General features: G+C 34.0%; 1 protein-coding gene across 1 annotated transcript in view; it reads right to left on the bottom strand.

The window, feature by feature from the left end:
- The window catches only part of LOC117116478 (dedicator of cytokinesis protein 3-like), a 97313-nt gene that overhangs the window by 22585 nt on the left and 47931 nt on the right, over positions 1–26797 (bottom strand). The window contains exons 18-36 of the mRNA XM_033260536.1: positions 19847–20015; positions 19061–19125; positions 18109–18192; positions 17399–17499; positions 16423–16551; positions 15585–15693; positions 14733–14913; positions 13902–14029; positions 12832–12954; positions 11599–11795; positions 10756–10825; positions 9815–9892; positions 8507–8675; positions 7072–7217; positions 4660–4748; positions 3437–3599; positions 1394–1642; positions 761–850; positions 188–292 (exon numbers count right to left, since the gene is read on the bottom strand). Coding sequence (XP_033116427.1) covers positions 188–292; positions 761–850; positions 1394–1642; positions 3437–3599; positions 4660–4748; positions 7072–7217; positions 8507–8675; positions 9815–9892; positions 10756–10825; positions 11599–11795; positions 12832–12954; positions 13902–14029; positions 14733–14913; positions 15585–15693; positions 16423–16551; positions 17399–17499; positions 18109–18192; positions 19061–19125; positions 19847–20015 — 2445 coding nt within the window. The remainder of the gene's footprint in view (positions 1–187; positions 293–760; positions 851–1393; positions 1643–3436; positions 3600–4659; positions 4749–7071; positions 7218–8506; positions 8676–9814; positions 9893–10755; positions 10826–11598; positions 11796–12831; positions 12955–13901; positions 14030–14732; positions 14914–15584; positions 15694–16422; positions 16552–17398; positions 17500–18108; positions 18193–19060; positions 19126–19846; positions 20016–26797) is intronic.

Genomic DNA, 26797 nt, shown 5'->3' with positions numbered 1-26797 from the left:
ATCATACATCATGTTGCACAGCTCTCAACGAATGTTGTCCTATAATAAAACGAATAAAGAAATTGTGTAATAAAATGCCACTGGCGGGATTCGAACCTGCGACCTCTCGCTGTCAAGGCAAGTGTCATAACCATTAGACCAAAGATATTGTGGAAAGAGCTAATTGCTATGACATCAATAACCTTACCCTCTTAATAGCTGGAAAGCTTCGACCAAAAAATTCCACCAAGAAGTATATTTGGGGAAGACGCTTAACATCAAGTATTTTGGTAAAGAAATCTGCTTGTGTTTTCTGTAAATAAAATAAACAAATCTGTCAAGTTCACAAAAATCAAAGCATTCACTGCTGGGTTTGGTCAAATCATTATGAATAATCATTATAAGGCCAAAAACAATTGTAAAGTTGGCTTTTTTCGGCAAAAATATCTTTCACCACATAGTCCAAAAATACTTGTATGATTAAATATTACTCGTTATTTCTTAACCTTGAATTTGGCTTTATTTTACCAACCAATGTGGGGTGAATTATGGTTGGCAATGAACTCTAGAATTAGGCCTAGACCTAAAAGTGATAACAAATTTTAAAAAAATTTCAATTGTCACTCAACCAACTATTATTTCAAAATGTTACAGTGCAGGGACAACAGAACCAATTTTGTAACCTGGACCTTACTCTCTTCTAATACATAATCATATTTATTGTCATAATCTGGTGTCAGTATCATTATAATATTAAAATAAAATATGCTTTAATACGTACCAGAATGGAGCTTAGTTTCTTGTAATTATAAAGTTTGTTCTCATAGAGGTCTGCTAACTCCTTACAAAGTGGAATTCCACATTCCCAAACCTACAGTAAAACGATGTTTTAATAAAACAAAACTGAATATTAAGGAGTTTATTTTATCCATTAATTTCAAAACTAGCTAGATTAAATGTAATGTTACTTGTTTTAAGTGGCACCTAATAAAATTGACAATTTTTAAGTTGTTTATAGGAAAATAAGAATAATTATATTGCTAATGATAAATATAATATAGTGATGATGAGGAAGAATATAGTGATGATGAGGAAGAAAATGATGGTGACGATGAAGATGTAGACAATAATGAGGATGATAATGATGTAAATGATGATGATGATGATAACAACAACACTGATGATGATTATGATGGTGGTGGTGGTGGTTATGATGATGATGATGATGGTGACAATGATTGCAATCAGGATTATAAAAAATCAGTATGAACCAATGACAATTTATATAAGTTACAGTAGTATGAAACAAACTCTAAATAAAGTAAGACATGCCATTTCAATCCATTATTTCTACCATTTATGGAATCATCATAATCAGAAACAATAATAATAATAAATGATATAATTTTATTACCTGACCCTTATCAAGGTGATCCAGAATCTTATTGTAAAGAATTTCTTTCCTTTCCCTTTCCTTTTGCTGGGGAAACTTTCCAAACGAGTCTTCCGGGACCAGTGTATCTGACCAACTGTACGTCTTGGCAAGTTCTAACAGTGTAAACGCTGCTTCCGTGTGTTCACCTTTCATTAAATGGAGTTCATGGAGCCGGTATATATGCCTTGCCCATATGTCCCTCTTACTACGGTCTTGGTACAGGAAATTCTAGTGACAAATTCAAACATAAACAAAAACCACTTAAGGTCCGTTCACACTTTCAAATTATATGCGAAAAAAACTGTGATAGTTCAACTTTATTTATCAATGTAGGCCCAGGCGCGGATTTCCATAAGTGGTCTTTAGACGGTCTGAACGATTAACCAACTATAATTGTGACGTCACTAATGGTCTATGACTATAGACCATTGCTATACCGTGGTCTAACTAGTTACCCATCTAAAATTTTAAAGCCTATTCGGAGGAGGCTCAAAAAACAATCTTAAATCATTTTCATCATGGTGTTACAGGTACAAGCCTACTCGGAGGAGGCTCAAAAAACAATCTTAAATCATTTTCATCATGGTGTTACAGGTACAAGCCTACTCGGAGGAGGCTCAAAAAACAATCTTAAATCATTTTCATCATGGTGTTACAGGTACTAGACATATAGATCATCAAAGACAAAATCGATATTCTGCATGCTTCTAAGCATCTCTAAAAACGTACGTGTATTTTATTTACTTTCATTTTGACACATGTGCATGTTAACAACTGATTAATCGCAACGTGGTCAGGAATATGTGCGTATCCTACAACACACATGTTGTCGCAGACACGCACATGTTCACGTACATATAAGGTATGGTTTTTCAGGCCATTAACAGTAATATCAAAGGTGATGCTTAAAAATAGATCCATAGCATACGAGTATGGTCTGTGTCGACTGTAATAACGTAGTAGATTTATGTTCATATAATTTTACAACAGGGTCTAAAATGAACTACAGCATTGGGATAAATCCCCCTCCCCCAACTCTTTCAAAAGTGCTACAAACCAGGTGTGTACATTGGACCTCTGGTTTTAAATCCTTTCTTAGCATAATAAATTATATATATTATATTTATATATAAATTTGACATAATAAGTTTATAAATATGGATCTTTTTTTGTAATTTCAGTTAAAGGAGTAAATCTCTGTCCAGACAACCAAATTTTCTTTGACAAAAAACTGTTGTATGCCCATATATAGTCATGATATGCCTATATTTGGCAGTATGCGCCTTTATTAGGTCATGAGGTGATGTCATCATGACTGTACTGTAGAGCCCCTTTTTTTTCGCAGCCCTATATTTTCGTAATTTTAAAATTTTTAATATTTCGCGACCTTTATTTTTGAGATTTTAACATTTTCAGTCATTTTTAACATGATTCAGAAACCTACCATTATGTTTTTTTAGCTTATATTATAGCTAGAGCTCCCAATTTTGTTAGGTTTCCCCTGATTTTTTGAGCAATCTCCTACCCTCCAGATTTTCAGAATAGTTTAGGCAGCTAGACCTAGGCCCAGTTTGCCTGTGTGGAGCCTGACCAAGATTTTTCAAAGCTACATGTTCTTGCAGAATATGTAGGCCTAACACTGATTTAATAGTTAATTATCAACTAATATGGGAACTATAGGAGAAGAAGTACAATGTTATGATTTTTATTCCATCTAAAGGTAGGCCTAGGCATAGAATGATTAAAAAATACTGCACAAGCAAGAATGTTTCCATGAAATCTTTATTAAGGGAATATCAGTTTTATATTAGCTATAGTTGGGCATGGCCTAGGCTAGCATTGCTTTTGAAGACACACCATTCAGAATTTCGCGATTTTTGCATGCCCTCATTTTTCGCAATAAGGGCGTGCAATGTTTCATCGCGAAAATCACGAATATTAAGAGCGCAAAAAAAGAAAGGGCTATTAAGGTATGTCACATGAATTGTGTATTCAATAAATAATGAAGAATCTGATATTTACCATCAGGTTATATATGCAACTTATTTTCATGAAGCGTTTATCTTCATGACTTATGGAAACAACGTTACGATAGTCGATCAATCGTTCCAGTAACTGAGCGAGTTTGCTGATTAGATGCACGCCCTTTTCTTCCCAAACCTTGCCTTGACACTCATGCATCAACCTAAAAAATTGTTTGAAAAACTTACCATTATTTTTCTTTGAATAAAACAAAGGTTAAAGGTTATTATTGTTTATTAATGTAATGGTTAAAGCATGTGAATCGATTGTGGTCAGACTGGATGGAACTGTTTGACTAAGTCCGATAGTTCAGGAAGGGATAGGAAAATTCTTGTGGTGTGGGATAGGAAGAGATGACACATCAACTTTTAAATGTTACTATAGAATAAGAAACCACTTAATTAAGAGGATATTGAACTTAAGGAAGGAGGTTACGTAGGATTTAAGACATCTAACTTAGATGACATCATCAGTTAGAGATAGATGAACTTACACTTTTGGATTGGGAACAATGTAGAGAGCTGTGAAATAATAAAACAAGTTGTATACAAATACTGTACATATAGAATACTCAGTGATAGATCCAGATATTTAAAATGGAGAGGGCAAATGGGAGGAACTTTGACAGATGAAGGGTCTATCCCACCTCAGGCCCACCATGGTTGGGGCTGAGGTAAGAAAACATATGATTATCTAACCTCCAGAAGGCCGGAATATGACACTCTCAGACTTAAAATTTGAGTGTAATTTCTTAATTTTCTTTTTCCTCCAATTCTGAAAAAATTAGGGGGTGGGGGCCGGAAATCCGCCAATGCTGCTTTTCATTTCTTTTTTTTTTAATCCAAATCAAATTAATTAAGTCATTAAAGGCAACGTTACAACAATTAACACAATTTAAAAATAAATAATGATAATAATAATAATAACACATAAATGTTGTTTAAAAGGATTGTACCTGGGGTGAAATTATAACTTCCTACGTTGCTACTACCCAATGCCTAAACCTACTTTTGCCTTTTGTATTGAGGTACAATATATTATTTATAAATAATGATACACTCTGATATATATATGTATATATATATATTACATGATACAAGAATGTCAGATGAATATCCAACAGAATTGCTCAAAATTACTGTCACAAATCTTCATATACATTAGCAGACAAAATAATTAACTTAGTTAAAATAATGAAACAAATATAAAAATGTAATGCTTACACAGACTCAAACAGGTCCCTGTAATGCTTGTCGCCTTTCTTCTCCTGAACGACTAACTGGTCGAGTTTATCAGATAAATTGTCCTCCAACTGAAAGGTCAAAGGTTTAGATACTTTATAACTTTCACATTTTAGGGTATCAGAAGGCAATTCATCGTTCACAATGGCCGACAAATGCAGCTAATTGCTTTCCATTCCGATGCCCATACTGAGTTATATAACAGGAAGGCGATTCAGCGTATGCTTGCATATCTCATCCATATAAACCGTCTATGCCATCCCATGCTTTAAACATATTTCCCTGGAGGAAACAATCTCCAACAAGCAATACAATAAAAGGAAATTGTATTTGTATTGCATCCCAAATGGAGCCTAATTGTTGTACAGTGACAACTAGTAATTTAAAATGCAAAATAAAATATGACTCATTTTTAATAAATATGACATCATTTAAAATACAACCAATTAATATTGATTAAAAATTACAACTAATTTTATATAAAATTTAAAGGAGTATTGTCATCTGAAAATGACAAAAAAATCATAAACAATAATTTTGAAATTAACTTGCTCAATTTGCAGTGACACAAATTATAAACTTGAGTGTATGATTCATTGAATTAAAAAAAAATATGTACTCTGATTTTTATACTTGATAATTATTAAAAAAATAAATAAAATACTTCCAGTAACTGTGTTTCAATCATTTTGTAAAATTATAGGTAAACATTTTTTAATTACACTCATTTCTAAGTTCAAGTTGATAATTTTGATTACTTCAAAATGATAAAGTTAATTTCAAAACTGATTTTATGATCTTTTCACATTCTGCTTGGGACAATACATCTTTACTAAACCTAGTAAATCAGTTATAATCAATTTAATTTTGGTATATTATATTATTTTCTTATTATTACCTCCACCAAAAGAAGGTTAAATTTAGTAGAATGGTACATAATATTCAATGAAAAAGATGATTAAATTTTGGGAAGACAAGAAAAAAATGGACAAGGTCATGGAAGATCGGTTTTTGTTTCCCCTTGGAGCAAAAAAGAAAAAAATGGAATGGCCCATTATATACACCCTGTGTATTGTTCGTTACTCAGGTATAGGACTGAAGATAATTGAATCACCCATCATACATGGCCTGAATATTGTTCAGTATTCTGGCACAGTGGAGAGTATCTGCATTAATTTATTCTTTTTTTATATTAACATTTTCCCACACTAATTGTTTATTATTCCTTTAGGTAATGCATACTTAGAAAATGAAAGTAAAACTTTAAGACTACACAGCAAATGATGGTAATTCATTACTTCCTGAGACGTGGATTTATAACTCCACTTTCATTCTTTATTATGAATTAATTTCAACAAGAAAAAAAGAAAGATAACATTCCTCAGAAACATACACTTTGCACTACATTTTTAATGATATATTTCCAAGTTGTTCCTTACTGTAAATAGTGGCAGAAACAGCAGAAGTTTTGGGAGGGGAGAATGTCTTCATCCGCTGCAGGACAAGCATGGACCCCCTCCCCCATGGATCATCCAACACCCATTCATTTTACAATGCAAATTAAATTCTGTGATTTCAAATCCATAATATTTGGTCTAAGAGCACAATTTGGGCCATCCTAGACCAAAGCATCTCTCCACATGAACCCCACCAGGATGACATTCAGGGAGCCTGACGAAAGCTTTAGGTGACCCCTTAGTTTTGACCTCCTGTCTGACTTGTTAGAATCCATGTTGGCAAATATCATGAGCCACCACTGTTAGTAAATACACCTAGAATATTGTTTGTATTATATATTTATCTAGGCCATTTAGGAATATCAGTAGGAACAATTTCACTATCATAGGTAGTAAAGTAACAACTCCGTCCACAAGAAAAACATAAGGGTCTACGTAACCTAGATCTTATTATAAGACTCAAAGAGTAAAGTTGGTCTTGGTCATAAGGAGAAATCCAAAAGCATTTGAACCTAGGACTTTCAGATTAGAAGGAGGACACTGTTTTCTCACATCCAGGCCCTAAATAAAAACAATAATAATAATATGTTAGACTGCTTTATGCCAATAAGGCCTAAAAATGCTTCACATTATTACTTGTGATCATTGGATCAAGCACATATGGAACATGTACTTAGCTCCCTCTCAGAGCATTTTGCGACTGAACCCAATAGGTACCCACTTGTACTCCTTGGTGGAGAAAGTCAACCATGGATAAAGTACCTTGCCTAAGGACACAAGTAAAATGCACAGCAATGGATTGAACCTCCAACCTCAAAATAAGAAACAGGAATGCAACCGCTACGCCTTACCGTTGCTACCACAAAATCCCACGCAAGCCTATTGCTACTGCTTCACAATGATCAGTTGTATTGAAAAAAAAATACATTGTCTTTACCTGACTAAAGCTGCCTTCTGATTCAAATTCACAGTCAATGATGTCGGAGATCATTGGTAAGACGGCTTTTCGTAGGCCAGTACCTGGGACCAACGTCACACCCAGAAACAAACTGATTTCGGACTTGAACAAAGATTTTGATGGACCTTTAAGTAATATCAACAACAAATACATTGAACAGAAAGATTTTATATTTTGGTGATATTGTATACATCAGCTTATATGATTGAATATTTACATCACTTATCACTATCATCATAAGTGATTTGAGGCATGTTGTGGCAAAATGGCTAAGTTGTAGCAAAAATTGAAATTCAAGTTATTGGTATTTTCACATACCTAAGTATGTGATCTTTAAAATGAGGGGTCATTCGTTGAAATTGGACATTTCAGGCCTAAGTTATTGGAAAGTGAAAGTACAGTACCCTTAGAGTCAAGATAAACATGATTTTGAGTAATTGCCTTTCAAAGTTATTTGTTCATACATTGTTTAATAGAATGAACTATCAAAATAACATTAAATAAACAATTTCTTGACCATTTCCAGAACTAATACTTCGGTACATGATTAATAAGACATTCAACTGTTGATCTATAATGAAAAAAAAATGTTGATTTTTAGGCTCCCTTATTTTATAGCTCATTTACTCAATACTGGCCTGTGCGACAACTTAACCATTTTGCCACGACATGCCTCATTTGTGTATTGCGTGAGCTATCATTCGATTATCACCATCATCACTCTTATCACTATCACCAACAGATGCTTATACCACCACCACCCTGACCACCAGTCTGGACTACCCACAGCACCAACACTACCTATTTAATCATCAAAACTATCACTATCACCACTACCAACTGACCTCCATCACCACTACCAAGTAAATTCTATCACCACTACCAGCCTGTCCACCATCACCATGAAACCAGTCTGACCACCATTACCATGCCACCAGCAACCATCACCATCAAAACTATCAGTATGATCACCATCACCACTACCAACTGACCTCTACCACCACTACCAGCCTGGCCACCATCATCATGAAACCAGTCTGATCACCATGCTACCAGCCTGACAACCATCACCATCAACATTATCAGCCTGACTACCATCGCCACTACCATGACCAACATTTCCATGCTACCAGCATCAGCACCAACACCATCATTACCACCTGACCATCACCACTATATGTCTGACCACCATAATTATAACAAGACTACCAACCTGACTACCATTTCATTTTTTCAACGTAGTAATAATCATTTACTTTATCATTGTCATTGTCATTATTTTTATATAATTATTTTCAACAGTCATAACCAAATATCAAATCAAATCAATTCACTGTCATCATTATTTACTTCACTACCTTAATTATCACAATCACTTTCATAACATAGGGTACTTCATAAAATACAAACCTACCTAATTTGTCCCACATAGCGACAACTTGAGATGCCATTGGCTCCCGTATGTCTCCATACTTCTCCTTAATTTTATTGCGTTTCCCAGGAGAAAAGGTCTCCAACTGAAGACAAGGTTGAGTCAAGAAACATGATGCGAATTTGAAGAAACGTTGCCACACTTTGAAACTCTGATGATATATTAATCAAAACATACAAAAAATCAGACCTTTGCTAGGACAGTGGTTTATAAAGCTCTCTCTACACTATCAATAACATGCGAAATGCTTAAAAATGGTCATGATCATGACCATATATGGGCACATCATGACCATATAAAGGCATATCATGACTAAATATGGACATACAACAGTTTTTTGTCAAAGAAAATTTGATAGTGTGAGCTCAAAGGTAAAGGTAGAACAAGCTGATTTACATATGAGCGTGGTCCATGACTACCTAGCTGCTATAAAGAGGTGCTTATTGTAGTCTCATGTTCAGGGGCAGAAATGCACCATAGCATCGGAGTAACCCCCTACTCTTCGGAAAGACACAATGGGTTCTTTAAAGTGCACACAAACCAGATGTGTACACTGGACCATTTTCGTCCTTACCCGAGAACACTTGGTTCTACCAACCAAAGCCTGGGCGAGCAGCGACTTGAACCAGCGCCGACATTAAGGATATAATTAGCGGCGCCCCTTCTCAGCCACAACTGTAACTGTTATATTAGAGTCAGGTCATGGGTAGAATATTTTTGTTTTATATTTCATTCTTAAGAGTACTAATTCCTTTGGATTATTATTTATTCATATACAATACTGTATATAGTCACATATAAGACAAGGCTTACGGATTGTCCCTAACACGCGAATTTACTACTGCAATGAAGCTTCCTAATGTTAGTATGAATGAATGCAATATGGGGAAATAAGATTTTGATGAACATTTAAAAACTCATAAAATGGTAGCTAGATGCAGTATCAGGACCACAATAAAACAAACAAACAAGGTGTCTTGCCCCATGATGCAAGCATTTGACGAGCATCATTTTTGAACTCGCAACCTCACAATTGGAAATCAAATACCTTACACCAGTTTTACACTAAGCAAATTTATTTGTGCGAATCAAAAGCGTTGGTTCATGCCCAGGCACATTCACATTTCTATCGGGAGATTTTTGCTTTAGCGAAATCAGTAGTTTGAACTGTTTCTACTTTTTGCGAAACAAACAAATGCACAACCGATTTGCATGAATAAATTTGCTTTAGTGTACAACTGGCTTCAACTCTGTAACTTACATTTGAAAATAATGTGGAGAAACACCTACCTGTGATGACACTCTACCTAGGCTCCTCTCATCATCGGTTGTCAAGTCGTAGATGTTGGATTCAGGTCCTGGAGGATCCTGAAAACAAACATAAGCATATATTTACCAAAACTAAATTTAACATTTGAGGCTACCACCCATGTGGGTCTTGGACCCTATCAGGTAACATTAGACCCTTGTCAGGAAAGACACCTATCATTTCATTGTATAGGAACACTTCTCTGAAAGAGCATTTGTCTGAGAATACCATTCTCATTTATTTTAAAAATTTGCTTATGCCGGTTGGGTTACGGTGGATGTGGACCCATGTCAATATTAATCTCAGCCCTCCTGTGATAGAGATCATGAAACCCCTGTCAAGGACCTTGGACCCTCTGTCCAGGAATCTCTGGCGCTGCCACTTGTTACCATGTTAAACGCCACAAGGGAGGAGGTTGTATGCAGTAATTCTTTTGATAATATTAATGGTACAAATTTATAACATTTCTTCAAAACCTTATGCAGGTATAAAATAAAACCAGTAGTGGCTCTATCATGGTCTCACTCCAATTAAAGACCACTTTTGGGACCGGAGTTTTCATGGTCTTTAGCAGCTTTGGTCTCTAATTAGAATAATAATGATGAAAGAAATTTGTTAATTTGGGACCACAGAAAATTGGTCTTTAATTGGAGGTGGTTTTTAATTGGATGGAGACTTGTACAAGTGGGATTGAGGCTGTCCGGCAACTTCCAGTGCAGGACAGCAGGGTCTAGGAACAAGGCCCTGCTGGAGACAAGACGACTAAAACCTCTAATGCCCAAAGGAAGTAAGAAACTTTGGGCCATTTAAGCTGTTCTAAGGCATTTTACAACCAACTAGAAGGCAGCATTAGTTTATCCAATGAAAGGCTTCACTATTAAGTCAAACTAAATAGGTTACTTGAAAATAATGATATTCTTACACTTTGGATGGGGTCCATGAGGTAGGTGTGTAGAGGCTGTGAGAAGTACTGTGTGGCTGACAAGATGACTCTATATAAAATAAATTAAAAGAGTGTATTACTATAAAATGAAAAAGAAATGAATATATATTCTAAAGAGAATAAAAAATTTATATCATTATGAATCATATTTTGTGCAGATACATCAAGTGCCTTTCCTGTTTCCTGAAAATGTAATTTTTTTCAAGACGGTCAAATAAATATTAAATTACACAAAAAATAATAAATTGGAGTGTAATACATGAAAAGGTACAAATTTACAGACAAGCTCATAGTTTTGACCATAAACAAATATAAGATTGTCATTAAAAATGAAAAAACTTATAATAATAATAATGTATAAGTACAGTATAATAATTTATAAGTACACTTTATATAAGAATATGACGCGATGACGCCCTCTTTGACCATACTTTATAGCGAGGGGCTTTGTACGTAAGCCCTGTATAGATTTCATGTTAATTTTTTTATAGCTAGGCTGACTTAATAGGATTGTTTGAGAGTGATGTAGGAGTATTTCTGTAGAGGGCCTCCTACATTCAGACCAAATAGAATGCCTGCGCCCAGTAAAAACCCGACATTTAGTGTAGATGAGGTAATTTCTCAGCTTTGGTACAGCCTCAGGCAATGGTAATGGGGCAGACTGGAAAGGGTTAATTTATAATTTACAATTTATAATGTACAGTTTTAATTTTTGTAAAAAATGCATACTCTGTAACAATAGTTAAAAACTATGAAATAACTTAAAACATAAAAGCATTAAGATAAATATTAATAGACCATTAAGGTTCTAATAAAACTTACATGTTCATCGCCATTTTCATTACCATCCAATCATTTGGAAAAGATTCCATTGTAACAAGGCTCTCAAATACACAGAACAGACGGAGTAGGAAGCTTCGTAAGGTGTCCAAATTCTTGCCGACGGTTGATATAAGTCTTTCATAGTGCTCCTCCTTCATCAATTTCAAAATTCCAATGATGCAAACAATGCATTGATCCTGCAGGCAAAATAAACCGATCACTTTGGGTAACATCAGTAGACAAACAAACAAGATAACAAGTATATAGTCAATTGTTTGATCCGCTCCATCCACCAAACAAGGCCTAGAATCATAGGCCTCACGTGGCAAACCCATAAATCGGGCGAGTTTACACGCCAGCTGGACCATTTCCAGTCCGCCAGCCAAAGTTTGACACACGGTCGATCCATGTCATATCAGCTCGGCCTAGCCAAATGACTCGTTCAAACGCACAGACAGCACAACACTCACATACACACGCTATTACAATGCCTTCCCCTATCCTTCGGAGGGGTGAGGCTAATAATAAGTATAAAAGACCTTACTGGATTGAAATGTTAAAAATATATGCTATATTTTTATATATATATATATATTTTTCAGACAGAAAATAAAAACCTCCAAATGTAAGTTCTGGATTTAACTGTTAAAAATGCTATATTTTTATTTATATATTTTTCAGACAAAAAATTGAAACCTCCAAATGTAAGTTACAAACTGCAACATACCTTATATAAATACTGTACAATAAAATCAAGCACTACAATATAGATAAAAAATATAAATGGGTCCCATTTGCACTGTCAAATTTTATCTTAGCTCTTCAATAGCAAATTGTATTATAAGAAATTTTACATTTTTGATGTGGTTAGAAGATAAAATGCAATAATTAAAAAGATACCGACATAGTAAAATAAATTTCAGATGCTTGTTAAACTTTGTCAAGTGCAACTAAAGAATATTTTTACTTGAGTGCATTTTGAAACTTTATAAGTTCAACAACCAAATACATTATTAGACAGTTTATATTTTTTTTACATTTTTTATGAGGACTGAAGATGAAATGGAATAATTTATGATGACATAGTAAAATAAATTTGAGATTTTTGTTAAATTATGTTAAATGTTATTCAGGAATGTTTTTACTAGATGGTGCTGTTTCAAACTTGATAAGGAAATGCGAAGGAACTAGGTCGTACTGACCGACAGTGAACATGTTGAGTGAACTACTTACAATAAGGTTGGCCAATCCCGGAGCTGCTCCTGTTTGGTCCTTTTGAATATCTAATAACGTCATTAGTAATATATTCAATAAATCTTTCACTATAAGATGTATTTCGTTACTCTCTCTATCCGTCTATAATAAAAAGTAAATTATGAAATCATTAGTAATAAAGAGTGAAAATTGGTTTATCCAAGTAAGTATTCACAATATGGACGAAAAGAATTTATTAGGCAAGACATTTTTTAAACTGTGTTTAGCAAACTCGCCGCCCGCCAAAATGATGATTTTGAATAAAAATACAATTTTATTTTTGATCAATTAGCGTACTCACCACCACGAAAAAATGGAAAATAAAAAAAAAATTTCTATATTTTTATTATGCTCGCTTCCGTCTTGAAATCTCCAAAACAAGATATGTATATTTCTTCCTAATTATATAAATATAAAGCATTTAACAATCCCATTACATTCACCAATAACATTTTATTACTATTTTCTCCTCAGTCTAGATGTTTTTGGCAAAAATATTTGCTTAATAAGAAAACAGAATTCTATATTTTTTCTGCCTTCCTCTGATGATCGTTAAAAAAAAATAATTTCAAAAATAGGTTCGCAAAACAAGGTATTAAAAAGGCCTCACCTTAGCAGGAACGTTATTTGGATAGGCAAATTATTTTGGATCAGAAAGAAACATCTTGTCAATATTTTTGTTCAATTTTTGTACTTTTGTACTAAAATTTAATTGTATCTAGTATGATAGTTAAACACTCCCTTTATAAACTACAATGGACTAACCATACAAATTACATATTAATATTTAGATTAATTATACATAAGACAAGAAATATTTATCCTAAAACCAACAGATTTGATATTGTACTATTGTGAAGGTTTAGCTGCACAGGCACTCAGATGCATAGACCACTCGTAGTAGCTCGGCGTATGGCGAACCGGTGTTTTTTACCTGAAGGACCCACAAAATACATTGCCATATCTTCCTATGACCCAAAGTCCTCCAGCTAAATAAACCAAGGCTTACTTATCCTGAAAACCAACAGATTTGATACTGTACTACTCACCAATGTCATATCTTTGTAAGACACAAGAATATCGCCGATAATTGTCAGACAAATCCTAAGTTCTTGCCGTCTGTAAATGAGCTCACTTAAAATACGAAGACTAAGAGGGAGTATATAAGACCTAGAACCTGCGATAAAGAACGATCACATTACCATGACAACTATATAAACAACATTTTTTTGAGACCATATGTTTAATTTTTTTTTTTTAAATCTTTACAGAGGCTAATTACATACATGGTGAGTTCTTAACTTTTTACTACATTTTTAATCAAATATTTGATTTCTAATTTACAGTATATATGATTTTTTTTTTTTACTTTTGTAATGTTAGTTAAGTTTGCATTCACTTTATGTTTATGTTGTTTGTGAGAAAACCAATAAAACAAACAAACAAATAATTATTAGATTTTGATGCATCAGTTATTCATTTATATATCTACTTCATTATTTCTACTTTTATAGAATATAAACAAATTAAATCAGTGAAAAAAACAAGACAACGAGAAATACGCAACAAAAATCCACCCATCCCCACTCTATCACTTTCCCGGCCTTGTCCAGACTATCAAATTGATTTGACAAAACATGTGACATCCCTAAATATGGTCATGATGACATCACATCATGGCCATATATAGGCACATCATGACTATATATGGGCATACCACAGTTTTTGTCAAAGAAAATCAATAATCTAAACAGGGCTTTAGTTCAGACCATTTAAATAACAATTTATTCCATTTATCATAAATTCATTGCAATGCAAAGCGAAATAAGTATATAGTAAAGTAATTTGAACAAATCGTCCGAAAACAACAGTCTACTTACTGTTGTCCACAAATAATTTTCCTTTAATCGCTTGACTTAGGCAATTAAGTTTTCCCGCTGTCAAGCCACTGGACTGGGGGACCGAACAGATCGTTTCCATCATCAATGTGCTGACATCAAGGGGGCTTAGGAGCTTCAACAATTCGATGAACACAACGTAACAATTCTCCATTAATGTTGACTATTAAGAATGGACGTAAACATAAATATCGAATTTGATTAAATTTGCAAGTACTAATCTGTATCAGCATTAAATTGCATGCACAACTAACAATGCTAGCCAGGGAGTGGAGGAGGTTGCATTTTGTGCTGGTTTGATGATTGATCCGATGACCAGGGTTAATAACAACATCGCCAGGTGCGGTATAAATTTCTATATTATTATTATCAGTATGTGGAGGAATTAGTGGCAGCTTGACGAGAGGACCACACCAAACTCAGCTCCACCATTGTTGGGGGGGTGAGATGAGAAAATTTTAAAAATCGCACAAAAATGGCATGAAATGATTTTTTTCAGATGGCAGTTGAGGATTCGTCAATACAGGACCTGCACGCTGGCAATGCCACTATAAGCAACTTTGGGTTTACAATAAAAAATACCGAAAGTATGACTCTGAAGCTGGTTCAAAATTAAGTTCACCTCTACCAAGGAATGGGTATCTGCTGAAGCTATGGAATACTCCTCCAATAAGCTGAATATATGGTCCATAGGTAATTTAGGGCAATGACCAAGAAATTGTAAGGCTCGCTTTCGATATGGCCTTTGGGCCAAGACTTGCAACCGCTTTTTATTATATTGACGTTTGTAGGAATAAAAGTGAAATGATAATGATTATAATGAACTTTTTATACCTGAGCCTTTCGCACATATTCTTCGTCACGTTTCATGAAATCTTTAATGGAGCTGAACAAAGATCTCACATCCGTTTTAAAACGCCCATCTCCTTTACTGCCGGTTGCTCTAAAGAAATAGTAAAAGTTAATGAAAATGTTAGTAAGCAAAAAAAGATTTATTTCTTCCAATACTAAAAACTAACATTTATTGCTATATGTTTGTCATTGGTCAGTCTGGTGGTTGTGCCGATGCACTAACCAAGCGTATAACATCTGCATGGAAGGCCATAAAGTTTTCTACCAGGGCCGCATGTATAATGCATGCGTCCGCAGCATTGTTACCTACGCCAGCGAAACCTGGACTTTAAAAAAAGATGACTTAAAACGCTTATGGCGAGCCAATTGTGCAATGATTCGTTGGATCTGCGAAACCAGAATCTGTGACAGAACCTCGATAAAAACACTTCTCTAGCGGTTAAATATTCACTCCATTGCAGATACACTATGCCACAGTCGCTTTCATTGGTACGGCCATCTCTAGCGCAGTGAGGTTGACAAATGGTGAAGGTATATCACAGAATTTGATGTTGACAGACCTCTTCAACGAGGTCGTCCACTCAAGTCATGGCAGGATCCTGTGAGAGGTGACCTTCGCAGGTTAAACCTCAACCGAGAAGTTGCCGCAGATCGTACCACCTAGTCTCACAAGATACAGCCACCTTACGGCTAACTACACAGCCTCCCTACAGTCCAACCCTTGCATGCGGGAAAAAAAACTTTTAAAGATGATGATGATGATGCTTATCACTAATTGAATATTTTTTCTCTTTAAAGGGAAAACAATTTGTTTCCTTACTGTTCATATAATATTCTTGATCTAATGCAGAACTTGAACAGAAAATGGAAGGAACTAAATGCGCTGGAGGCAATGTCTTGGTCTGGTCGCTGGTTCTCGGTAACGCTTTGAAGATAGCCAAGCAGATACCTACGGCATAACACAAACAAAATTTTTATTTATATATACATGTAAATATATATACTGTATATAAAACAAAATATATATAATTTACAAATATGTTACAGAATATAGAATACTTAAATATTAAATAAATAACATCAAATACAAATATAGTAACTCCAGAAGAGGGATTCGGCAATGTTTGTTCACAGCCGGAAACGTGACCTACGGCGGGTGTACCATGGAAAACATTACAGTGCGATCAGTGTGAAAGTATAAGAAAAGGTAATGTTATGGTTTCAAAAACAACCACCCACTGTTAACGTGAGAAGTAAATGGCTAGGAAAGGCAATATAATTGTTCAAAATAGTGCTTATTTACTTATTCTAGCATTGTAGGCTTTGAAAATTATGTGATCCTTTGTAAACCTTAGGTAGCCTAGTAATCATAGCTTAGTCTGCAGGTCGAAGACTCTCATGCATACCTAAACACGCCGTAGATATGCAGGGGCCTAGGCCTGACATTTGCCGAAAAATCTCAAATTCCCTTAGACGACAAGTCACACAAAGTTTGTGTGGTGAATTTCGGGACATCAACAATTGACTTAGAGTAACTTAAATTACGTTCAAAAGAACAAATACAGCAATTATGATGATCTTTACAGCAATAACATGGGACAGCTGCCATAGCAATCTCCGCTGTGCCAGTCCATTGTTTACATCCAACACCCAAGTTAGGACAACGCGAATCCTCTGTTAATTCTACCTAAACATTTTTAAACATCAGATATCAAGTACTTGATGTTTTCATAATGCAATAATATTATTCATATAGAAAACTGTGCATCGCAGTTTACAACTTGTTCTAATTTTACCTGTGGGCCAAGGCGCCAGAAAAATGTCTGTCAACGTAAGTATCAAGAACTGTCGTAAACGACTTGTATCGGCTGTCACGTAGCATTCCAATTATGTAGATCTAAACAAAAGGTAATAATAATAATAATAATAATAATAATAACTAATATAGCGCAAATTACAATTGCCAAACACACTGATTAGCTGCTGTAACGTTATGGAATACTTTCCCACAGAGCTGATTTTGTGTTCTATTTGTGTTTAATTCACTGAGCTGGATAACAATAATTATGTGAAGTGCACAGATACCTTAACATTATACACTATATAAGTCTACCATTTTTATATCATTATCAGCAATAAAATGCACTATAGAAATAACTGAGGACTAAAAGTCAATCCTGACATCATCACTGTAACTCCCAATGTTATTTTCCTATTCCCAACCAAGCACTAATTTGATCGTTTTTTTCAGTTCGTGTGCAAAAGGTGAAAACAACTTGCAGAGTATGTATCGTGCACTGCAACGGGCCTGCAGAAGGGGAGGGTAGGCACTTCCTCAATCATCGTTTGTCGACAAATGGTAATTGAAAAATGAATTTTTTTTTCAAGCATTATTCTATGCTTTGTATAATAAATTTCCACTAGTGTGTGATATGCAACTCTACTAACTGCTTAATAGAATAACACTGAATAGAATATTATTCTTTGTATTGTTATGAATACTTACAAGTCCTTTGAAGACCAGTTCAGCATATTTTTCTGGACTCTCATCCAATATAGAGAAAAGAGTATCAAGAACGTCTTGTAAAATCTGTTGTTAAAAATAAAAAATATACAAAATTTAAATACGTGTTAAGTTAATAATATTTTGACGACTTATATCAATATTATTTTTAATTTTTATTAATTCAACTAGCAATAACATTTAAATTATCTAATTTGCTAACATAATTGAAATTAGAAAATTTTTATTGACGATATTTAAAAGCGTCAAGGAAGACGCATCAAGCGTCACGGCCAGCTTGGAAGCGTCATGGTGCACCGTGACGAAGTCCCAAGTGTCACGGTACCGTAACGCTTCAAGGGCCTGGGGAGAACACCGATATATGTAGCACATATTTCCCAGTGCATCTATGCGCTTTACACCAAATTTTAAAAACAAAGCATGATGATTTAACAATAACATAATATGATGAAATGATAGAAAATTTCAACTATAAAAAATATTTATATCATATGAAAAGGCTATTCTTGTTTTAACTTCTTTTTTTGCTTGACCCTTGACACAATATCTACTGTAGTAGTCTCTCTTGATTAGTCATCATTCATTGAGGGCTCAGAATAAATTTAGTCTAGCATTTTGACAGGAGAAAACTTCTTTTATAAACAGTCCATGTGACTGTAAATTGACCACAAACATAATATAGATGATGTTAATTATTTGTCTAATTTCTTGCAGGCTTAAAATAATCCATGCTAGCTTATGAAAATGTAAACATCCCAGTCTTCCTATCCTTTTGTATAATATCTGTCTCTTATACACATCTAGATGTGTATAAGAGACAGGTGTGCGTGTAGTCCTTTGATCTTTACTGTGGCATCGACAATTTGATACTAGTTGCGAGTATAGCCGTCAAGTATTAGTTTATGAGGACTATACGTTTTATGGTGTTAGTTACTATTTTACTAATTTTGGGTACTTTGAAAATATCCGTTACATCTACTTCTTTTGACCACGAGCCATCTATAAACTACAATTTGATTTGTAAAAATTGACCATCAAAATGAAAAGTTATAGAAACTGAATATTTACGATTTTTATAAAAATTCATGTTCTTATTAAACATTAAACTGTCATTTTGACAATTTTAGACTAAGGTGCACAAAAGGAACATTTAAGTACATACAGAAAATTTATTTATTTTTTCTGCAAAATGAATCTCATGATTACTACACCACAACATCGGTAAAATTAATGTTAAAATGGCGAACATAATTTCAGTCTAATGTTCTTGCAGAATATCATTAGGCCTTTGATTCATGCCAGGCTTAACAGTTTAATATTCACCATCTTCATCAAAAGCATCATCAACATCACATCATATAATATATCGCCCTCAACATTTCAAAATTCAAGATCCATTTATTCACCATCATATAAAAATACAAACATGAAGTGTGTTTCTTTGAGTTGACAGAGAGAAAGTTTACATATTTGACAAAAAAAATGCAACACAACTAAATATGGTTATGATAGCATCACATAAGTCCGAAAGGTCCACTGATTAATCTCAGATAAGATAGTATAATACATACTCCAAGCATCAAAATGCACGCCATCGTGTCGGGATTCAAAATTCGACATTAATTATGTCATCATCAGAAATAGCATCACACCATAACCATATATAGGTGCATCATGGCTATATATGGGCATAAAACAATTTTTTATCAAAGAAGCTCACCATTCTGCGTCAGCTTTGTTGAGCATATTGTTGTAGTTATGTGGAATGACTCTTTGACATTTCTTGGATAGTTACTGTTGTTGATGTTAGCCCTGCTCGCTGAATCTGTTGCACTGAATGGCAGACTCAAGTAAGCTGGGGGGCTCTCAAACCGGTTATGATCTGTGCACTGTATAAAAATTTTTAAAAAACATTCAAAAATGAGTAGGAATTATACAAAATGCAAGAGGGAAATTTATAATTATAAGATAACAAAAATTCGGCGATCTCTGTTTTCAGCCGGTGACGTGACATAACTTAGGTATACAGTGCCATGGATACCTCATGGATCAGTGAGAAAGTATAGGAAAAGGTAATATCATTGTGAAACAACCACCCACTGTTAACGTGAGAAATAAATGGCAAGGAAAGTTATCCTATCGTTCTCCTAGCATTGTATGCTTTGAAATTTACGTGATCCTTCGTAAACATTAGCTAGCCTTAAAATCATAGCGTAGTTCGCGGGTCAAAGACTTTGGTGCATACCTAAACAGGCAGTAGATGTGCAGGGGCCTAGACCTCACATCTGTCGAAAACTCTCAATGTTTGTGGCCAGTATCCTTTGGAGCATTAGCAAACTTTTTAAAGCAAAATTTTCAAGTTCAATTCTAAACCAATTTGGTATAGTTTACAGAAATAACATGGGATTGCTGGAATAGCAATCTCCATGTAAAACACTGCTTTTCCAGTCCATTGTTTAAATCCGACATCCAAGTGAGGTCATGTGACACCCATCATCGAATCGGTCTATTGTGCTTGGTTAATTATCGATGGAACATTTGTATGTTAATAATTTACATATACAGTGTTCTCCCCAGGATGAGGGTCAAGCATCATGGTATGTAAATTTTACGTACATGTCAAAACAAGGAAATTGGTATTCGTAAAACAGATTTGTTTGTACAATATTTATTTTAATAGGCATAGGCCTATGTACTTTTGTGTGTGAACCGTCACATCTTTCTTGTCTACCTATTCATTTGGTAGGCTAACCACTTAGTAGTAGGACCAGGGAGGCCAGGCCTAGGCCTAGCTATAGCTAAAAAAACATCGGCCACGTAGGCTGCCTAGATTGACTAACATTTATCTGAACTTACTTGTCTTTATTGTAAAGTAGTACTGTATTATCATATTAAATATGTTGTTTATTATAAAAAAAACAACAAAATTCAACATAGAGCATTGCCTAATTGTTTAAACACAAACACGATCGCGTTGTGGCTTCGCTGTCAAGAAGTACACATGGTGAGGAAATCCAGATAGATCGTTTTGGGCATGCATGGGCAGTTTTGAAGAAAACAGTTTGTGTGAATCAAGCAAACGATCGTGTTTTGAAATGAAAGTGACATTTCTCAAGGTAAAGATAACGCAAAATGAGCGCAAAAAGATGAAGCATGAACTTGGGCTGATAAACCAACATCGTAAGATAGCATTGTTTTGTGTTTAAAATATTTTCACACTCACTCTTCTTCAAACTAGGATACATGGACAGCAATGATTATTTTGAATTATTTTATTGACGATATTTAAAAGCGTCAAGGAAGACGCATCAAGCGTCACGGCCAGCTTGGAAGCGTCATGGTGCACCGTGACGAAGTCCCAAGTGTCACGGTACCGTAACGCTTCAAGGGCCTGGGGAGAACACCGATATATGTAGCACATATTTCCCAGTGCATCTATGCGCTTTACACCAAATTTTAAAAACAAAGCATGATGATTTAACAATAACATAATATGATGAAATGATAGAAAATTTCAACTATAAAAAATATTTATATCATATGAAAAGGCTATTCTTGTTTTAACTTCTTTTTTTGCTTGACCCTTGACACAATATCTACTGTAGTAGTCTCTCTTGATTAGTCATCATTCATTGAGGGCTCAGAATAAATTTAGTCTAGCATTTTGACAGGAGAAAACTTCTTTTATAAACAGTCCATGTGACTGTAAATTGACCACAAACATAATATAGATGATGTTAATTATTTGTCTAATTTCTTGCAGGCTTAAAATAATCCATGCTAGCTTATGAAAATGTAAACATCCCAGTCTTCCTATCCTTTTGTATAATATCATGTTCTGACATTTTGACAGTTATATTCACTATTATAATTCTTTTGAGCTAAAAATAAAATACCTTATTATATTTTTAATAGAAATGTATATAATTATGAATTTATACGATTTCTCCACCATTTATAATTTCACTGAGATGTTTAAATTATTTAAAATGAACTAAATAATGTTTAAACTATAACATATGTGTTAATCTAAAACATGTTTTTTTCAATAAATGAATGAAACTTGTTAACAGAACCGTAATAATAGCAAAATGTATTAATCATTTTCTGTTATATACTTGATGAAGATTACAAGAGCCACATGGACTGTGGGGACCCATGGATGGGTGTTCAAAAGCATTTTGCTTTCATGATAAAGTAAAGCATGCATTAATAAACTCAGTATTTGGATGTGATACTCTGTATATTGAAGGTATTAGCTTACAGAACACCAATTAGTATCTGTCTCTTATACACATCTAGATGTGTATAAGAGACAGTCTGTGCACTGTAAAACAATTTGTGCTGTTTAAAATTTTTGATTGAATGCATTTTTTGAGTTAGCACAGTATTCTTATGATATCTCTATGGTTATAGAGGAATACCTTGTCATATGCTCATTTTCTTTGTTTATAGATATTAATATTTGTGTTATATTTGCAAAAAAATTTCAAACGGAAATGAAGAGAAATATACAGACAAGCTTGGATTATGCGCAATGTCAAGGTGTTTGTAAATAAAGAGAGTTGGAATTGGTAGTCCATTTTGAACTGCAACATCCATGAGTGGCGGGTATCTGTATGTTATTGCCCTTTTGATTGAGGGAAGTTTCTTTACCAATTTGATGTTTTAAAAGTAGATATGTAACAACAATTCTCATGTTCCTAATTGTACCCAGTACATAACATTTTGAGGGAATAAAACCAAGCAATGACAGGTTCTTTTTTTTTGTTTGTCTTGTCACTGAATACGTGTAGTATATCATATACACAAATATAATAATATAATATGGCATGAAATGGGTATACTCTTTATATGTATAGTATTATAGCTGTCTCTTATACACATCTAGATGTGTATAAGAGACAGGCACTACACTGTTCCAGGATTGAATCAGCCCCCACCCCCAAAAAGTACATTAAGTTGGTTTTATCTAGCATTCAATATTATAATTGTTTATAAATGTCTAACAAAGACAATAATTAAATATTAAGTAGTAAAATAATTTAATTTCCTGTTAAAAGAAAACAAAGATGCTATTGTTATTGTAAATTTGTACATACAAAATATTTCAAATTGAGTGCATACCAGACCATTATTATTTTACTAAAATTTTAAAATATGTTTAAATGATATTTAGTGTTGTTTGTGGATTTTTGTTTTTATCCTGTGATGAGCTTTCAGTTGCCAGTATCGTTTATCATAGATCTTGTAAAAAATCTATCAAAATTATTTGAATTCTGTGTGTGAATATAATTTATGTAAATGCTCAGACGAAAACGTGTGTTGACTATTGTTCAGTGATAGGTATTATTAAATTATTAATTTTAGTAAAATTTATATTCTTATTATATTATTGATATTATTATTACTTGCCCTGCTCGCTGAATCTGTTGCACTGAATGGCAGACTCAAGTAAGCTGGGGGGTTCTCAAACCGGTTATGATCTGTGCACTGTATAAAAATTTTTAAAAACATTCAAAAATGAGTAGGAATTATACGAAGTGCAAGAGGGAAATTAATAATTATAAGATAACAAAAATTCGGCGATCTCTGTTTACAGCCGGTGACGGGACATAACTTGGGTATACAGTACCATGGATACCCTTGGATCAGTGAGAAAGTATAGGAAAAGGTAATATTATCATTGTGAAACAACCACCCACTGTTAACGTGAGAAATAAATGGCAAGGAAAGTAAATATGATTGTTCAAAATAGTGTTTATTTACTTATCCTATCGTTCTCCTAGCATTGTATGCTTTGAAATTTACGTGATCCTTCGTAAACCTTAGCTAGCCTTAAAATCGTAGCGTAGTTCGCAGGTCAAAGACACTGGTGCATACCTAAACAGGGAGTAGATGTGCAGGGGCCTAGACCTCACATCTGTCGAAAACTCTCAATGTTTGTGGCCAGTATCCTTTGGAGCATTAGCAAACCTTTAAAGCAAAATTCTCAAGTTCAATTCTAAACCAATTTGGTATAGTTTACAGAAATAACATGGGATTGCTGGAATAGCAATCTCCATGTAAAATACTGCTTTTCCAGTCCATTGTTTAAATCCGACATCCAAGTGAGGTCATGTGACACCCATCACCGAATCGGTCTATTGTGCTTGGTTTATTATCGATGGAACATTCGTATGTTAATAATTTACAATTTACATATACAGTGTTCTCCCCAGGATAAGGGTCAAGCATCATGGTACGTAAATTTTACGTACATGTCAAAACAAGGAAATTGGTATTCGTAAAACAGATTTGTTTGTACAATATTTATTTTAATAGGCATAGGCCTACGTACTTTTGTGTGTGAACCGTCACGTCTTTCTTGTCTACCTATTCATTTGGTAGGCTAACCACTTAGTAGTAGGACCAGGGAGGCCAGGCCTAGGCCTAGCTATAGCTAAAAAAACATCGGCCATGTAGGCTGCCTAGATTGACTAACATTTATCTGAACTTACTTGTCTTTATTGTAAAGTAGTATTATAATATTAAATACATTGTTTATTATCAAAAAAACAACAAAATTCAACATAGAGCATTGCCTAATTGTTTAAACACAAACAGGATTGCGTTGTGGCTTCGCTATCAAGAAGTACACGTGGTGAGGAAATCCAGATAAATCGTTCTGGGCATGCGCATGGACATGCATGGGCAGTTTTGAAGAAAACAGTTTGTGTGAATCAAGCAAACGATAGTGTTTTGAAATGAAAGTGACATTTCTCAAGGTAAAGATAACGCAAAATGAGCGCAAAAAGATGAAGCATGAACTTGGGCTGATAAACCAACATCGTAAGATAGCATTGTTGTGTTTAAAATATTTTCACACTCACTCTTCTTCAAGCTAGGACACATGGACAGTGATGTTTATTTTGAATTATTTTATTGACGATATTTAAAAGCGTCACGGAAGACGCATCAAGCGTCATGGCCAGCTTGGAAGCGTATCGGTGCACCGTGACGAAGTCCCAAGCGTCACGGTACCGTAACGCTTCAAAGGCCTGGGGAGAACACACTCTTGATTAGTCATCATTCATTGAGGGCTCAGAATAAATTTAGGCTAGCATTTTGACAGGAGAAAACTTCATTGAAGGTATTAGCTTACAGAACACCAATTAGTATGTCACAAAAGCCGTATTTCAAACAAGTTAAATTTGAGCAGAACAGCGGGGTATAGGAAATAATGCCAGTAGGAAAAAACTGATAGTAGGAAAAAATATTATTAGCAAAGGAATAATGCATTTCAGAAAGGGATATTTGTTAAGAAATACACAGGAGCTTTCACAGACTAGGCCTAATTAATGCAATCAAGAAATAACTGATGCTTTCCTATGAACAACAATAATTACCATATGAGGAGGATTAACTGAGTGTGTGATAGCGCCTATCTATGTCTTAACCAATACTCCTATTCTCAAATAGACTATTCCTTTGTTGATGGTACTTCTTCCTACTGGCATTTTATCTGATTTCCAGTATTTCCCAGTACTTCAAGAAAATACACTTAAGTATTAAAACACATCAAACCTGTTTTATGTGTACAATTTATTGCATGTTAACTTCACTAAAGCCATTGTTAAATGTTCCATGTGTCTTAAATTTTCTCACTGTGTATTTAAAATTAAAATAAAATGACAACTGACTGTGTCACACTTCTTATAAGAAATATAGTAATATTATTTTAATCTTATATTTGCCTGTTTAAAAAAAAAAGTTTTGTAATGTGTCTTTTATAAGAATTTTACATTGTTTTAATGAACATTGACCTGGTTTTTTATAAATGTATTCCTTTATTTCTTTTCTGAATAAAGTGATAATTGATTTGTGTATTGATTTGGTTGTCAACAGTTTCTAAACACAACATTGGCATTGCAAACACACTGTTAGTCATCAAGTTGATACAATGATTTTGTTGCAATATCCATAAATCTTCCTGTCTTTATATTTAATTGAAAAATTAACTTATCACATGAGGTTTACCATGTCCCATAAACCAGCGTACTGTGAGTAATTGTTAAACTGATTAATTAGCATAATAATGTGGTAGTATTGTATACTTTATTACAGAGAAGGCTGTAATACTTTTACTCATAACTTTGGTAATAGTAAGTCGATTCTAGAAAATGACCCATCATTTTAAATCTTACAATGTGGAGAATATGAACACATTAAATACTCAATTTTCGTTTATTGGTCACTGATGAGTGTTTTGGGATGACAAGTTTCATATGGTATGCTATTTTTTATGATGCATTTTTTTTTAACTATCTTTAACTACTTGCTGTATATTTGCTACCATCTTACAAGACTTCAATATTCTTAACTTTTTATCTCTACCTACTCTATTCTAATCTTCCATTTTAAGGTCATTTGTCTTTAGAATACATTGCATCAAGCATTTGAACTACAAATAAACAATAAAAATCAATCACAAATGTAATAAAAATCAATAAATTACTTTGTATACATAAGTTTGAAATTATAAAAAACAAAAATATGTTTCTATAAAAATTAATACTATTCTTATATTCTTTGAATTGATTGATAAAGATGATATTAATATATGTAAAGAATTTTTGTAGTAAAATAAAATCTAAAAATCACATTATCAATTCCATATATGAAATTGATG

Source organism: Anneissia japonica, unplaced genomic scaffold (genome assembly GCF_011630105.1).
Source record: "Anneissia japonica isolate Jap-2015-1 unplaced genomic scaffold, ASM1163010v1 scaffold263_len647688_cov178, whole genome shotgun sequence".
Lineage (NCBI taxonomy): Eukaryota > Metazoa > Echinodermata > Crinoidea > Comatulida > Comatulidae > Anneissia > Anneissia japonica.
This window is presented reverse-complemented; position numbering and strand designations above follow the sequence as displayed.